The sequence below is a fragment of the Phalacrocorax aristotelis genome, chromosome 1 (genome assembly GCF_949628215.1).
Source record: "Phalacrocorax aristotelis chromosome 1, bGulAri2.1, whole genome shotgun sequence".
Taxonomy (NCBI): domain Eukaryota; kingdom Metazoa; phylum Chordata; class Aves; order Suliformes; family Phalacrocoracidae; genus Phalacrocorax; species Phalacrocorax aristotelis.
The window spans coordinates 11,473,840-11,489,474 of record NC_134276.1 but is presented as its reverse complement, the minus strand read 5'-3'; the positions used below and the strand labels follow the sequence as shown (position 1 = coordinate 11,489,474).

At 41.0% G+C, this 15,635-nt stretch overlaps 1 protein-coding gene across 1 annotated transcript in view; it reads right to left on the bottom strand.

Moving 5' to 3' along the window:
* Positions 1-1,097: 1,097 nt before the first annotated feature.
* FAT3 (FAT atypical cadherin 3) overlaps positions 1,098-15,635 on the bottom strand; it is a 362,856-nt gene continuing 348,318 nt past the window's right edge. The window contains exons 25-28 of the mRNA XM_075081104.1: positions 14,406-14,519; positions 10,825-10,884; positions 8,162-8,197; positions 1,098-7,702 (exon numbers count right to left, since the gene is read on the bottom strand). Coding sequence (XP_074937205.1) covers positions 7,083-7,702; positions 8,162-8,197; positions 10,825-10,884; positions 14,406-14,519 — 830 coding nt within the window. The 3' untranslated portion in view covers positions 1,098-7,082. The remainder of the gene's footprint in view (positions 7,703-8,161; positions 8,198-10,824; positions 10,885-14,405; positions 14,520-15,635) is intronic.

The following is a 15,635-nucleotide window of genomic DNA, read 5'->3' as shown; positions in this document are numbered from 1 at the left end:
TACTACTACTATCACGAATATTTCCCTGAGGTTGTGTCAAACTCCGACAGGAAAGGTGGAAAAGAAGAAGAGCTCCTCTACAAGCAGGGAATATAGAAATAGAAAAATACTTAGGAACCTGGCTTAAGTAGGGGACTCATCAATTCTAGGAAAAAAACTTAGGAATCCTTAGGGGAAGAGTGTTGTAATGTTGACTTGTTATTTTGCTTTTCCATAGCTTAAACTTCTGTTTCAAGAATGTTGAGAAAGGGTATTTATGCCCTGGCTTGTTCAAACACTTGGTTCAATCACTGCTCTGGGTCTTACATGTTTTAATGGGATACCATGCTGCAGGTAGCATCCCTCCTCCCTGGCAGTGCGAGGCCACATCATGGCAGGGCATTCAAAGAGCTCTGGAAGGAACATCTCCCCATCTTTCTATACTGCAGCTGGGCTAGCCATGCTTCAGGCCAACACAGCTGGGGCAGCTTGGGCTGTGGAGTCGAACAGATGTGATGAAGGAGAAGTAAATGCAGCATTCCTGAATGCAACCCCTGCCTAGAACAATGATGGCTCTTTTCTGGGGCAGTGCTTACATACCTGAGACTTCCCACCTGAATTTGTCCAAGTTGGTCCCCAGCTGTCAGTGCCATGATTCTGGAGGATAGAGATGCCCATGGCAGGGGGCAGATCTGTCCTGCTGCACTGTAGAGCAGGCTGCTGCTTTACACACCCATCCCTTGTATACCAGCTACACAGCTAACACAGGACAGCTGGATTGTCACCTGAAATTGTCTCAGTCAATGGAGCTCACTGTCTAGAGGGCCACATGATGCATCATTTGAGGTTGTGGATTTAATTAGGCAACTGCCTTAGCATACACATACCAGCTAAGCAACTTGTGGCAAGATAGCTCTGCAGTGTGAGTGGGGGCCCCTATGGAGGAATTGCCATGTAACAGTGAAATAAATTTGAAGAGTCAAAACAGTAGCACTTTCTGCAGTCCTGTACAGAGAGAGGCAATGGACCACTACATTTCTTGCAGAACTGATGTGTCATATCTTGTTCCCTCCTTTGAAAGTAGGAGAAAAATCAAGAAATAGTCAACACAGCTGGGCTTTTCTTTTTGTTTACTTGGAAAACGTGTTTTAACCATCAACTTTAGCAAATTTTGGCAGTTACAAACCTGTACACTTTTATTTTTGTTGTTGTTGTTTTGTTTTTATATCAAAAGAACACAAGACAATACTGCCAACAGCAATTGTGAAGGAACAATTAGTTTTCTGATGAAGGACTATACCCACTCAAAGTGATAAACCTTCCCTTTTGCATAAGGTTGAATTTGTTGTTATTGGAGAAATGACATCTCTTAATACCTACTTGAAATGGCATAAACATCATATCTCTAGTTTTTTGTGCAAAACACATTAATTTAAAAAAATTCAATAAAAAACACCTTCTTAAAACCAGAAAAAAAGTTAAACAAAAGGAGCTGAACCCAAAGGAAAGTTACAGTACACTTTGAAATGATTAAAAAGTTTTCAAATCTAAAACTTTACTGTTTTTTGTTTTTTGCTGTTACCTTAAAAGTTTAAACCAACTTTGATGACTCTTTAGAATTATATCAAACAAACAAATAAAAAAAAATTAAAGCGACCTGATTGGCATCAAATATCTACAAAAGCCTGGTAATTTGAAACCATTATATACATTATTTTATAAACTTCTTTTAAACACCAAAACATACATCTTTTACAAACCAGCCTGCTTGCAACAGGTAAAATTTACAAGACAATCTTTTCTGATACAGTGCTTTAAAGAGAACTGCTTTCACTCCTAAACATCTTTGTCACCTCCTGAAAAGCGGCAGTATGGGCTTGTCGCATTGTTAAACAATAGCGATTCAGGTATTTCTATGACAGAAGAATGCTACAGTTCTGAGGGCTCCAAACTCGTTCCATAATACAGTTCAAGTGCACTCTTAACACTGGTAAAGATTACTTATGGCCTTTGTGTAATACGACATATTTGCAATTATTGCTTTCAATTATTACATAAAGAAATGAATTTAATTTCATTTCCTCCCTTTCCGCCCATCCCTTGGATGATGCAGCTAATTTACTAACTGAATGGCCCTTCTGATAATGGAGGAGTTAAATGTCAAGTTTATGAAACACAGGCTAAAAGCCATGGATAATGGGTGATAGTCTAAATTTCTAAGGCTCAAACCACAGTTTGGTCTATTGAGAGGAACAGAGATGCAAACAGGCAAAAAGCACCCTTCTACTGCATGGTAAATGATGGTAAACCATCAGAGAATGAACCTGAAGATGAAGCTCTCTAGTTGGAGAACTACGAAACATCTCTTATTACTCAGTGAATAGCTCAAAAAAATACCAACAAAGCACAGATGTACTTTCACTACTGGTTTTAAATACCTGGTTTTCTCCATTATTAAGTATGCTACCTTTTCAAACGAAGCTTAGCAGAACTGGTCCAGGGCACGTTCAGCTCTCTCTCCCGTGACTGCAATTATTATCCACTCTAAGGATCCACTATAACATCCATTTAGCTTTTCCAAGCAGGAGCTCAATGAGGAGTAAAGCTGTGTTCTTAACCATTTGTCCTTTCCAGACCACATTTCTCTTTACAATGGAATTCATATTGAGCCAAGAGCAACATTTTTTATGTCAAGTTCTCAATGCTTACCACTTGCCTGGCTGGCAGAGACAACAGGCTGCTGCCTCCCCAGTAATCAGCATGTCAGTGGCATGCATTTCCTCACTGTGCTGCACCCAGTCTGCGTTTCTGACCGGCAAGGGTACCAACACAGCAAGGATAGCACTACTTCAGGCTACACTAGTGAATTTAGAAAAGGGGATTAAAAAATTCTAGGACCAAAATTTAATTTGTCTGTGGGAAATGCAGAGGGGAAGTGCCTGCTTGAGAGGTGGAGCGTGCAACTTTCTGACTTCAGGAAAACAGTAGCAGTGAGAAGCCTTTGACTCCTTTCAGTCTTGTACTGCAACAATAGGATAAGGAAACCTCTGGGATAATTCAGGATCAAAGATGTCACCGACCTTTAGGAAAATAGCTTGATTGCCTAGAAATCACAACGCTGTAATGCATCTTTGCATTGCAACTTCTCCCTGGTTGCCTTAATATTCTGTGTCCTACAGGAGGGTCGTATAGGAAGGCAACTTTACTGTCGTCTTCTGGTGGGGCTGTCCATGGCCCCATGGGAGGGAAGTGATACTGTGGCCCCTTGGTGTCACCTTTGGCCCTTTGCCCTGCTTTAAGATACTGGCTCAGGACAGCAATCACATCCAGTACCTATGGTTTTGTTGGGGGGAGGGGTTGCCTTTTTTTTTTTAATAGGATGTTTATAACACAAAGGCAAAATACTTAACATATTTAAGAAAGGTACATAAGCCTAATTTTTCTTTTTGCACAGGGCCACTAACGTGGTATTGGCAGCATAAATTATGTTATCAGTCACTTTAAGGCTCTTTCTATTGCCAGAGTTATCAAAAAGGCTATCAGTGTGCATGACACTCTCAACCTGATCAAAACACAGACAACAGGCACCCTTTTACTCAGACTCATAGACCCTTGGCAAAGTCAGTGATTTCTGATACAAGCATGTATTTCCATTTTAATAAGTTGCTTATTTCTATTGTTGTTTCTTTACAAAAAGCAAAGACTGTCTTGAGCCTAAGAGTTATAATCCACTGATACGCAAAAGTACTTTATTAAGTCTATGAACCCTCTCCTACAGATGATTCTGAAAGAAAATACCGTGTAGTGGAGCCATCTACAGGAATGTAAACTGAAATACAGACATACAGGATAAGCAGAGATGTGAGGGGGAGCTCTAACAGAACCAGGGACCTGGCAATGACAGCAGCAGCAATACAAAAATTATCATATAGCAGAAAAAGAATTATATATTGGATGGAATAATATGAAAAATAATTACATTAGGTTGTGGATGTATTGTTATCTTCCAGGTTAGAAGATTACAGCTTGTCCATGTAGAACAGTAATTAAAAAGAAAATAAAATGGTTTAGTTAACAAAAGAGATGTTAATATGAAAATCTTATTCCCTAAGAGGTATTTCACCTTAAGATCTGCATTCAGGTCTTATCACTATCAAAAAGACCCAGACAAAAACAGAAAGGCCCCAGAAATACCAATATTCACAGAGGAGCATCTGTTTGAAGATGGATTAGGCCTATTCAGTTTTGGTGGGAGGAGATATTGAGGTATAGAAATCATGAGTGGGACAGAGAAGGCTGAATGGGTGATCCTTGGCACTTTCCCAACAGCACTTTAATAAGTAGGCGTTCAGTGAAATGAAATGGCAACAACATCAAATCAGAAAAAGTAATATACATTGTATTTATGCGTATTTTACTAGTAAAACTCACTACCAACAAGATATTACTGAGGCAACAAGCTTGGTGAGAAACATTGGTTTTGTTTTTGTATGGCAACTGCTAGACTCCCATGGTGTTCTCCCTCATGACACTTTTGATATGTCTCAGTAAAGTTTTGATATCGGTCTCTCAGGCTTACTCAAGAATTTTCACTACAGACAAGAGATGACAAGTACACTTCTTAAATAGCTGGGGGCTCGAACAGAACTAATTGCATAATGGATAAAAATGTCTCACACCAAAACTAAGTAGAAGCAAACACCATGTAAACTGCAGCTCATTGCTAAGAGAGTATTACATTCTCAGAAAGTCATACTGTCTTTAAAGTGCAGCTAAATTTGCATCTTTGTTTTTCAAACTGAGATGTTCCTACTCTTGAAGAGACATCAGTCTAATTGCATCTGCTTTCCTGCAACACAGACTTCATGAACTATGCAAGTCATCCTCTACCTATGCCCCTAGGCATTTTGTGGCTTATTTGCAATTCCTTGCGATCGCGATACAAATTTCCATCTTTTTTTTTCTTCTTGAAAACACAGGGGTAATAGCAGGGAAAAGAGGTTGAAACGTACCATGAGCACATTCAGGATATATCACTGTTACAGAAGCATGTTCACTTTGAGAAGACCAAGTGACATTCATAAATTTGATGGACAGGAACTATTTGCAGAAAAGTACTTGATAATACTTGTATGTGCAGTACGTGGTCTTTCTAGTTCACTCAATTTATTAATGGACCTGTATAATGAAATGTTTTATAGTGAAGAATTGCTGCATGATCCCAAAGAAAATATCTACACCAGTCTTTCACAGCTATATAAGCTATTGGAGGGAAGCAGCAACACATTGTACCTACACCGAGAATTTTAGAAATCCTGTTTTATTAAAAGTGTTACAAGCTGCAATTATTTAAATTACATTCTATTAATAATTTATTTTTTGGGGGGGGAAATTTGTGGTAAACACTTCCCGTATGTCAAGAAATGGCCCACAATTTAATTTTGAGTGAAACGCAAGTCAGTCAGGAACATGTTGCCCTGCAATACAACTGCTGAAACTATTCAGTTAAGATATTTGACCAAGAGACAGGACATGGAAAGCAGCAGAGGAAACCTGTTAGTGAATCTGTTCATCTATAACAACGATTTATGTATTCAATAACTTTTCAGAATGACTGAATTACGCCATGGAAGGAATGAATGAAACCCCAGCAGTAATGCAGACTGCAGACTCACATTCACTGTATAAGGTATACCGATGCTGTAAAATACAGTGGTAAGAACAATTTCATAGCGTCAACCAATGGGTAAGTATAATATGATTTAATACATTGAGTGAAAATCCCATATTTCCATGTTGCACTTAGCTGCTCAGGCCAAATCAGTGTGAAAGGCCATTTACTCCAATCAGGCTGAGGGAAGCATAGAAGCAAACTGATGCCATGGTTTTCCTCATCCCACAACAATATTCTGAAGTCTGCAAACAACCTTTGGAAGTCCTCAAATCCTATGAAATCAGACATCCAGCAGAAAATCTAGGGCCAGATCTTTGGTCACAGCCCATCCGTGCAGTTCCACCGACTGAGTCAGTTTACAGCAGCTGAGAGCTCATTCCGTAAACTCTAAGGATGGACATTTGCCAAATGACGTTAAGCTAACGGTTTGAGGTTACAGCAGCATTATATACAACTTAATTGCAACTAATTTTACTGCAATAACTGTAGCACAATGACTGCTGTTAAAGAGGCAACTGCCCAAGCAAGGAATTTCAAAAAAATGTGCAGCGCTTTGTAGATAGGTTTCCCGATGCTTTCAGATACATGTTCACATTGCATACAGAAGTCAAAGGAGGCTGTGCATATGCAGCTGGGGCAAAACCGGGCCACTACTCAGCCAAACTCTGACATTTCTAGAAGTCGTCACAGGTGAAGAAGTTATGCACACGTACCTGACATCAGGTTTTAAAAAATGGCAATGAAAGGAGGCCAATTTGGAGTAAATATATGCTGTATATATGTTGCTTTATATGCACACAAAGTAGAATGAAATGCTATGTAACAAACAAAAGTATAGATAAATATTTACGGACAAATGACTGGTCGCTTGTCTTTGATAGGTCAATTCGTAAATGTTTTTTCAGCCATCTGACGTGTTGTACACAGCAGCCTCAACGATCAATTGCTTTCATTCTTTTGCTGACATAAAATTTCATGCAACAGTGCATCTTGGAATGATCCATACCAGTTCCTTAATGCAGTGGGGAGATCGTAACACTGTAACACTTTTAATAACACAATATCAAAAAAAAAAAATCTCAAACTTTGGGGGAGAGAAAAAAATTATTTAGCAATTATTGTTTCCCCCTGCCTCAAAAACTGAGCTTTACTCTTGGTAATAAATAGAAGGTACATAGTCTCCAGATTGTCTGTAACAATTTTGTGATGTATAATACTTAACACAATCGGTCTCTTCATGTCTGCACATACAGCATCATTTCTGAACAAGTTAATAATGGGTCATACTGTATTTTTGCCTTGCCCAATATATATAGATACACCTTCAGCAAAATTTCTTCTCAATATTTATACTATCAATTGGACCAAATGACAAAGATAAAAAAAAAAAAAAAGAAGAGGAGGAAGAAGAAAAAGAAGGGAGCTTCCTCTACACTTGTGTCTGATGCTGAGTCTCCACAAATGGAATGTGAACATTTTCTAGGTTGAGTTCCTCCACGCTTTCATAGTCACTCATGGCTACTTCGGAGTCATCAAAGCCACAGCTGGCTGAGACGTCAGAGGAGGAGGCATCTAGAGAGTTGTGCAAGGATAAGGGCATCTTACCTGCACTGACATTTTCTGTGTTCTGGCTTGGGCCAACAGCAAAAGTACTAAATTCATTCCCAGTGTGAGACCCTGTGGTGTCCGTCTCATTGGGAAACTGGTGAGGAGGGAGGTATTGGCTAGGGTGGAAGTGCGGTCGTCGCCTGCAACTGGGACTGAGTGTACTTGCCATTGAGACTGGCTGCGAAGGTGGGAGGGATTCATATTGGTCCGGATAATCCTCTGGAAGAGGAGGTGGTAACTGGTCCTGGCTTAAAAACTCCTCTTCGTGAGGGGGAGGGTAGTCGCTGTCAATGTCGTAGCCACCAAGGTAGTAATCTGTTTCCAGCTCTCTGGTACTGCCATGATGAGCTGAGCCTCCATCTGCCGTCTCAAAGTTGGGCACTTCCTCAATGTCGGACAAGCGAGCACTTGGCATCCAGTCAGAGGTATCCCAATGATACGCTGCAGCAGGAAAGAGAACCACAACGCTCCATTAGGATGGGGCCACTAATGAAAACAAAGTGTCCTGCATGCACTCGCCTTTTAGTCCTCACGCACGTTCAACTCACAGCATGCGCCACAGGCCATCAACACAGGTCAGCCATGCTCTGACCGGAGGGGCAGGGGAGGAGAACAAAATTGTATTATGATGCTAATGCAAACAAGCAAAGAAACAAAATACAGCCACTCTCAGGCATTTCACTTTTTAGGATGCTACTAGGCTGTGCAAGCAAATGATCTGATCAACTGAAAACTGGATCCTGAAATAAAAAAGTGTCTGGCCATCCTCATGCAGCATGAACCCAACAGAAGTCAAACAAAAGAAGACACACAAAGCAGTTCAAGAAAAGAACAGATCAAGTTGGTGCCCTGCCCACCCCATCCCAGTCCAACAGGCAGAAAGTGTCTCAGAAAAATCACCTCTGTTGTAGTTCTGTCCTTGATCCATAACAGACACTGTCAGATACAAAGTGAAAGGTAAAAACTGGTAACTCGGAGCTTGTTACCAGCATAGCATTACATGTGAAAATACAAAACTCTGCATGCATATTTCTAAAGCATAGCTGCCTCAGTGTCATTTTAATAGGATTTTTAATTGTTCTTTATTTTAGCGTACAAGATAAGCTTGCCCAGTCAAATGCAGACATACATATAGAAATGATTATGTCATGTGTATTATATGCCTTTTCTATCATATCTTAATTATTTACCCTCACTGAATAGATATGGAATTACATTAGAGATGGAATTTTTAATACAAAAAGGGCTATCCACCATCTCTGTCGTTCAAAATTGCAAAGTACATTTCTCTCTCACTTGTTCACTTTGAAACAGAAAAATAAGAATCTACCATTCTCAGGGCTGGTTCAAACAAATCTGGGCCCACCTGGGCTCAGATACCATGGTGATGGGCACGGTATAAGAACCTGAATAGAATAGAATACAAAGCCATTTAATGGGGCCGTCAGCTACAATGCCCCACAACCCCATACCCACCTCCCACCTGCACTGCCATGCTAGCCGGTGGGGAGGGAGGCATTCCAGTATGGAGAGGGTGCAGGGGTCAGGGAGAGAGCAAGGAAAGAGGTTTTATGTGAGACAAGAGCGGGAAATAAGCTGCAGCGTTTTCTGGATGAGTTGCTCTTGTTCAGCTACATGTTATTGGGCCTCATGCAAGAAGTCACTGGGCAAGGTCTCTGCACTGCATTGCTGGAGGAGGTCTGGCCAGATAAATAGACCTGTATGGCATTACAATACTTAACATCGGGGGCTCAGCCACAGATGAGAGCAGAGAAGACAATTCTCCAGGCCTCCATCTATTAACACCACTCTTGCCATTCCTCATTATCACATGGTGTATGTGGTAATGGTGATTTCTTCATTAGCTCTTTAGACAGGCAGTAACTTTCTACCTCCTCTGCGTTAGCCAGGGGCGAGGAGGGTTTGGGCTACTGCAGGTTTAGCAGCAGTGTCTGAACCGGCCCTAACCACTCTTCTCCTTCTTCACTTGTCTCTTTTTTGTAAAGTGGATTTTGCTGTCTTTCAGTCAGCGTAATGACATTGCACCCAAGATGCATCAGGTCCCTCTGAGCTGTGTGGTTTCAGGATCCAGGAGAACCTCACTAATTTGCTGGCTTGCACAACCCCTGGCAGCTCCCTGGGGAAGGACCCCTGTCCTCCCGCGGCTCCGCGGCAGCGATTCTGCCTGCCATGCACCAGGACCTCCAGTGCAGCTAATGATTCACCACTTTCACCGGCTCTGCTGCAGAGCATGCAAAGTTCGTAAGTCTCATTCAAGGAACTGGGAAGTGGGCAAAGCATTTTCAGTGACAGCCTCTTGAAACTGCTCCCAGACTTGCTTTTTCTGACCTGTAAAGCATGATGGGGAGCCAGTGTGTTTGGTTAAGCTTTCCTTTAGGAAGGCAAGGCCATTTACACTGTCTCTGCTTTCTTTCTGAGGTTATTTTCTTATTTTTTGAGTGGGACTTTATTTTTTAATTAACCTTGGCCAGTTCATTTTATTTGATATTGAGAAGAATGGCACTCTTGCACTTCAGGACATCAGTAAATATACTATAGTCAAATACTCAAGTGCCATCACTAGCTAGGAGTAAAAGTGCTTTTCAAAATTACCATGACACTGGCTCAAGAAAAAAATAATTTGTTTCACAGAAGTTATTTACTTGGTCATCTTTAAGCATAATGAAGACTGATTATCTTAAGTGTGCAAAACCTGGCTTAAATTTGCTAAAGGCAGAAGAAATTTTGGACTTGTGGATAACTTGAGCTGATGTTGAGTTGACATTTTCCCAAGGATAAGACAAATGTATCAATAAATAATGTTTATCTATGATACATCACATTTCCTCAGTGCTCTACGGATAAGGAAAATGGTGATATTCCTGTCTTACAGGTAAGGAAACCAGTTCACTTGTAAGATGATGTGCCTGAGGTTACCCAAGAGGTCAGTGGCAGAGCTGTGTTGGGTCCTTGGACAAAACTGCTGTGCTCTATTCAACGGGAACATCAACCCCAGGAGAAAGGCAGTGGCAGGCAGGCTGCCTTGCTATGTGGCATCCACGGAGTTGTGTCTACAGATCTTTTATCTGACACCGTTTTACCTGGGAGAAACCAGCCACCTGCCTACCACCACTTTGCTCCTCTCCACATGGTCTCACTGGAGTGCATAGCCCACCTTTACTGCAGCCCGGGATACTTTACAACCTTCCTGTGTCTCCTCCTGTTTCCCAGCCTCTGCAGCCAGGATAATCTCAATGATTTGGTTCCATTATCAACCTAATCCTATTCTCTCTGAAGGCAATGGGAATAAGCAAGCAAAAACATGGACTTGAACAGAAGAGGATGAAGGCCTTGACACCTTTTCTACCACCTCCAATTACCCACAGATATTTTGTGGTATATCACTGGCGTTCTCGTGTTTGCTGGTGAACATGCTGATCTGCAAATCCCCATCCCCGCCACGGGTTTGCTGGTCAGTGTAGATTAGTGAGGTTCTGCTGGAATGTTTCACAATGAAAACAGGAAGCATTGTTGCATAACAAGAAAGAAAAAATTGTAAATACCTTCATTTTCTATAGTGTCAACTACATTGTTGACAAGCTGTATGACAGTCACTATGGAAGCTTGCAGGGGAGGGAAAGCAGAAAATAAAGGGAAGGGAAGGACAGCTTCAGGTTAGCATTTAAAACACACATCATATGTTACCATAATAAATTCTCTCAAACAGACAGAACTGACATTGGGGGGAAAAAAAAAAGCTGCCGACCAATGCGTGATTTATGCAGTGGGTTGCAGGACATTTCATTTCAGATAATCTGATACATTTTCAGAGTGGTGATAAATTCCAAACCAGCATTTCCAGAAAGGCACGTGGGATGATGTGTATCACCTCATAAATTCAAGCAGACTAGCCAGCTGATTCAATTAACCGGAGCAGTATCTTGTCTACCTGACACTAATTTCTAATTCATTCTTGCTTAAAGGTCTCCAGAGATGGTGCTGTGTGCTCCAAGGGATCATCATCTTTTAGACCATTACACCATCTGAAATGGTTCTAAGCTCATTTTATTTCCTAAGAGGAATGTTTTAGTTATTTACTGTTTGTGCTGTGCCATGTAATACCCCTGGGACATCAAGCAGGACTGCTATAATTAGGAGGACACATCCAAGTAGGTTCTGTTCAAATTTTGATCTGTGTTTGACAGAATATTTTCACAAATTCTTTGTGTGCTCTCTACAGGTGTTTTACCAAAACATCCTTTTCCCTTGAAACAACTGATCTAGTCTGTGCAATTTTTTAACATGGAAGTCAACAGGCCTACAAAGTGTGGTCCTATAGATGACCTGCATTTTGGACTAACTAACACTGCCTTTGAGGACCCAAAATAAAACCCACCAAAACCAGAGGGAAAGCTCTGGTTCGGTGGGTATTGGATCCATCCCTTTTCCTTTGTCTTTAATTATGGGAAAGACAGCAGGCTTTGGAGCAGGCTAAGAAAGGGACCAGAAATGTTGGGCAAGACATACTTTTTTGCTTCACACAGCCAATAGACTTAGAGGTCACAAGAAACATATTAACAGTAATAGTAACATTCAAATATATGTTGACTATTTTGACATCTTTGTTACATTTTGGGCATGGGATGAAGGATGTCATCCAATTTCCTTAGTCCTTGTGAAGGCTTGGCAAAAAGAGCCTTGATAAACCAAAGCAATTATGTTCTATGTCTATGTTGAGCATGTTTATGCCATCAACAGCACTGGTAATTGTACAAGGGAAACTTGTATTGGCGAATGCATAATAAACATTATGGAAAAATAAGTGACTCCATGTATTTAGCTGCTGCGAGGCTTGGAAAAGAGGTGGAAGGCAGCTGTAAACTGTAACAGGAGAACAACGGAGAGTGAAAAACAGAACGTGAGAAATCAGGGCCAGCACAGTCTTCGTTGCAACTGAGGATTGGCTCTGCTGGGAGCTGAGGCTGAGCAGAGCATGTTCATGGAAGGGAAGGAAACTTCTACCGAAGGCACCTCAGTGCAAGGCAATACCCAAATTTAGCATTGCTTGGGAGTAGAAAATTGGTGTCATCAGCAGCAGTTGCTTGGACTTCCCAGCAAAACCATCCATTGGCCTGCAGTGAAACAGTAACCTAAAAACACACTTTTGTCATGTCCCTCCCCATTCAGAATAGCTTAGCATGGAAACCTGTAACTTGCCTTTGAAATCTCAAAACATTATTGCTGAAAGTGGGCAACTTTTTTTTTATGTTTGTGGCTAATAAAAATTTTTGCTTTTTGATCACATAAAATACTGCTAAATAATCTTAGCAAGACTAGGGGAGATGAGCAATTTAAATGCAGTAGAAATAAGGTGAAAAAAAAAGTAGGCTCAAAATCACACCCAAAAAAAGTTTGCATGGTGAGACAACCCCTGTTTGACGCAGCAAGAGAAGGTTCCAAGCACCATGGAGAGGGTGAGTGGAGGCTGCCTGCACCTGATACAAACTGAACAGGGTAGGGATGTTCACACCTTCAGCAAGATGCATCCCAGTGCTTCTCAGGTACGAGACAGGTTTCCCCAGTCAGAAGGATTAACCAGTTTCTCAGGATAGTGTCAGCACAGTCATTTGTACAGCAGCGCGACACGAGCCTGTCCCCACTGCTAGCCATGTGAGCGCCTGGCAGCGTTCTGTTGGCTTTGGAGGAAGGAGTTGAGAGAAGGAGCAGCCTGTCCTGTCTCCCCAAAGAGCGTGGATGCTGAATTGCATTTGCTGGGGTTTCACTGACAACCTTTTAACCTTTGCAGGCATGTGAAGCACAAAAAATTAAAAAGACAGGAAGGGGAAGGATTTATGGCTTCAAGAGAGTTATCCATTAGCCCCTATGTACATGTATATGCTTACTTATGCCTGTATTTATAGTTTAAGCTCTTTCACTGCAAATCCTCTCTGCTGCTGCAAGAAAACCAGAGCGTGTAGTCTTGCATTCACCTCTGCAAAATGACCTAGATGATTTGTTTCTTCTCAAATTCTCCCTGAAGATGTAGATTTGTCTATAAGGATATAGAAGTGTTATCTCTAAAGGCTGTAGTTTACATACAGCTTTCACAGAAAATGAGCAGTCACAAAAGGTCCAATCCAGCTTCACTGGGTATCATGTCACTGATTTAAATGGGGGCAGGATCAGATGGTTGAAGAGCCTAATTAGAGTTTGGGAGATATAAAAAGTAATCACATACAATAAATGACCACCTGAATAATTATTCTAAAGGCAATTATAATATAAATATATTTTATTAAAATAATAATAATTCTAATAATTATTCTAAAACCACTAACTTTTTTGGGGGTGCAGGGGCAGAAAAGCACTGAGAAGCTTGATAAAAACCCTCATGATGCTTCAGCAACAGCTGAACCAAAAGGAACTGCAAGTGCACTTCTCTTTAAGTGCTTTTTCCAACATTTAGGAGTACCTAGGGAAGAGCTGCATGACATGACTGAGGAACTGAGTCTCCAGACAGTTTATTAACTGGCGGCTGAGGAAACTAAGTGCAATTTCTTTGTGCTAATCTTTTTCTGTGTATCTGAATGAGGCTTCCCTGACATCCATCATCCCTCCCAGGCAGAAACTTCTTGCCTTTTCTCAGGCCCACAGCTCAACATACATGGGCCGTAGGAACAAAGGTTTGTTCTGACTTTGTAGGCCTCTTTCAGGCTGTGTATGGCTCTGCCCATGTCACCCACTGAGATAATGACACAGGACATGACAGCGGGTAACGAACATGCACCAAGCAAGGATTTAATGGTGCTCTATTGTTCGTTGAGCTGTGATTGCCAGGGAGAGGCCAAGCCACCCGGGACTGGCTCATCTGCTCATTGTGGCTGCTGAGCACTACCAGAGTTTTGTTGGGACCATGGGTAAGACCTGGCAAATGGCGCACAAAAATTCCCTTTAATTTGACTGACTTAAATTATGTTCCTATAATTTAAAAAATGGACACAAAGCGAGGGTTTGAATCCAGGACTTTCTGACTTCTAGCATCATTAAAAGGTTTTCTAAATGTCACCTAAATATTTTTAATAATATTAGAAAAAGAGTTAAATAATTTTGTCCCCAGCATAATAAAGATAAAACCATTTCTTACCATTATCATCACCGGAATCAGACTGGAAGGAGCTGAGGGACTGTACTTCGGAGTTGCTGCCTTTATTACTTCCTGCAAAACAGGTCACTTCTTCAGCGTCATCAACCCCTTTACCTTCATTGACAGCAAAAATAAAGCAAAATAGTACTCTCTAGTTATGCACATTTCTCTATTTATACCACAGAGCCATTTAAATCCTGCCAATCAGTAGACTTCTATTATTTTTGTCAGAATAAATTTTTTCCTTCAGAGAGAGGAAATGACCTATTGGTCAAGAAGGCAGCTGATGAGGATACCTAGACTTTTGAAGTGTTTGAAGCACAAAGAGCCTTTCAAGTGGCTGACACCACTGTAATCAAGGAAGAAACACCTATATTCAGTATCACCTTTTTAGATGACATGTAGTCTCAGCAGCAAAGAAAATTACTTAAAAATGTGGTATAAACATCTTATATAAGAGACTACAGTTACATTTCCCTTTACTTTTAATTTCCTAATATAGAAGCCTCACTAAAGGCTCACTCAATGCACAGTAAAATTACTGTGTATCTTTTTATTCATATCAGTGTCCCCTGGATCAGATTTTAATGGCTCCAACACTGACATATAATAGATTATGCATCGATTTACATTGCTTTTCATCCAGTTCATTCACTCTTGACAACTCTTCTACAGTATAGAAATGTAACTGCAGCCTATGGAATAAATTCTCATGTAATAAAACACACATGAATAAACACATTCAGCTATACATTATGTGAGCGATAATGAGGGATCCTAAAAATTATCCTCCATGCTAAGGACTGAGATAGACACCTGAGCTAATTAGGAATGAACGTGCTCAGGTGCTGGAAACATGAAGTGCAGTTCTCCACCTGCTAGCTGTAGATATTTCTACCCAGCATGGGGCACCTCCATACAGTAAAGGCTGATTTGCTCCTGCTGAGAACGAGGGTATGTAGTAGATGGAGTGAGTGCTGCAGTAACGAAGCTGCACTGCTTCCCACTCCGTGACAGCTGAGGTCTGTCTCCATGGCGTGGCCTCATGCTGTGCAGAAATTCATACAGATACCAGCAGTGTCTGTGGCAGAAACACCCAAGAGAATACAGAACAGAGCATGTATAGGGGCTGGCATGCTGATGCTTTCAATCAGCAAAACTATATTTAATTGTTAAAAAGGTCAACCACAACACAACTGTGAAACACAGACCAAAGAAATTAAAACTAAT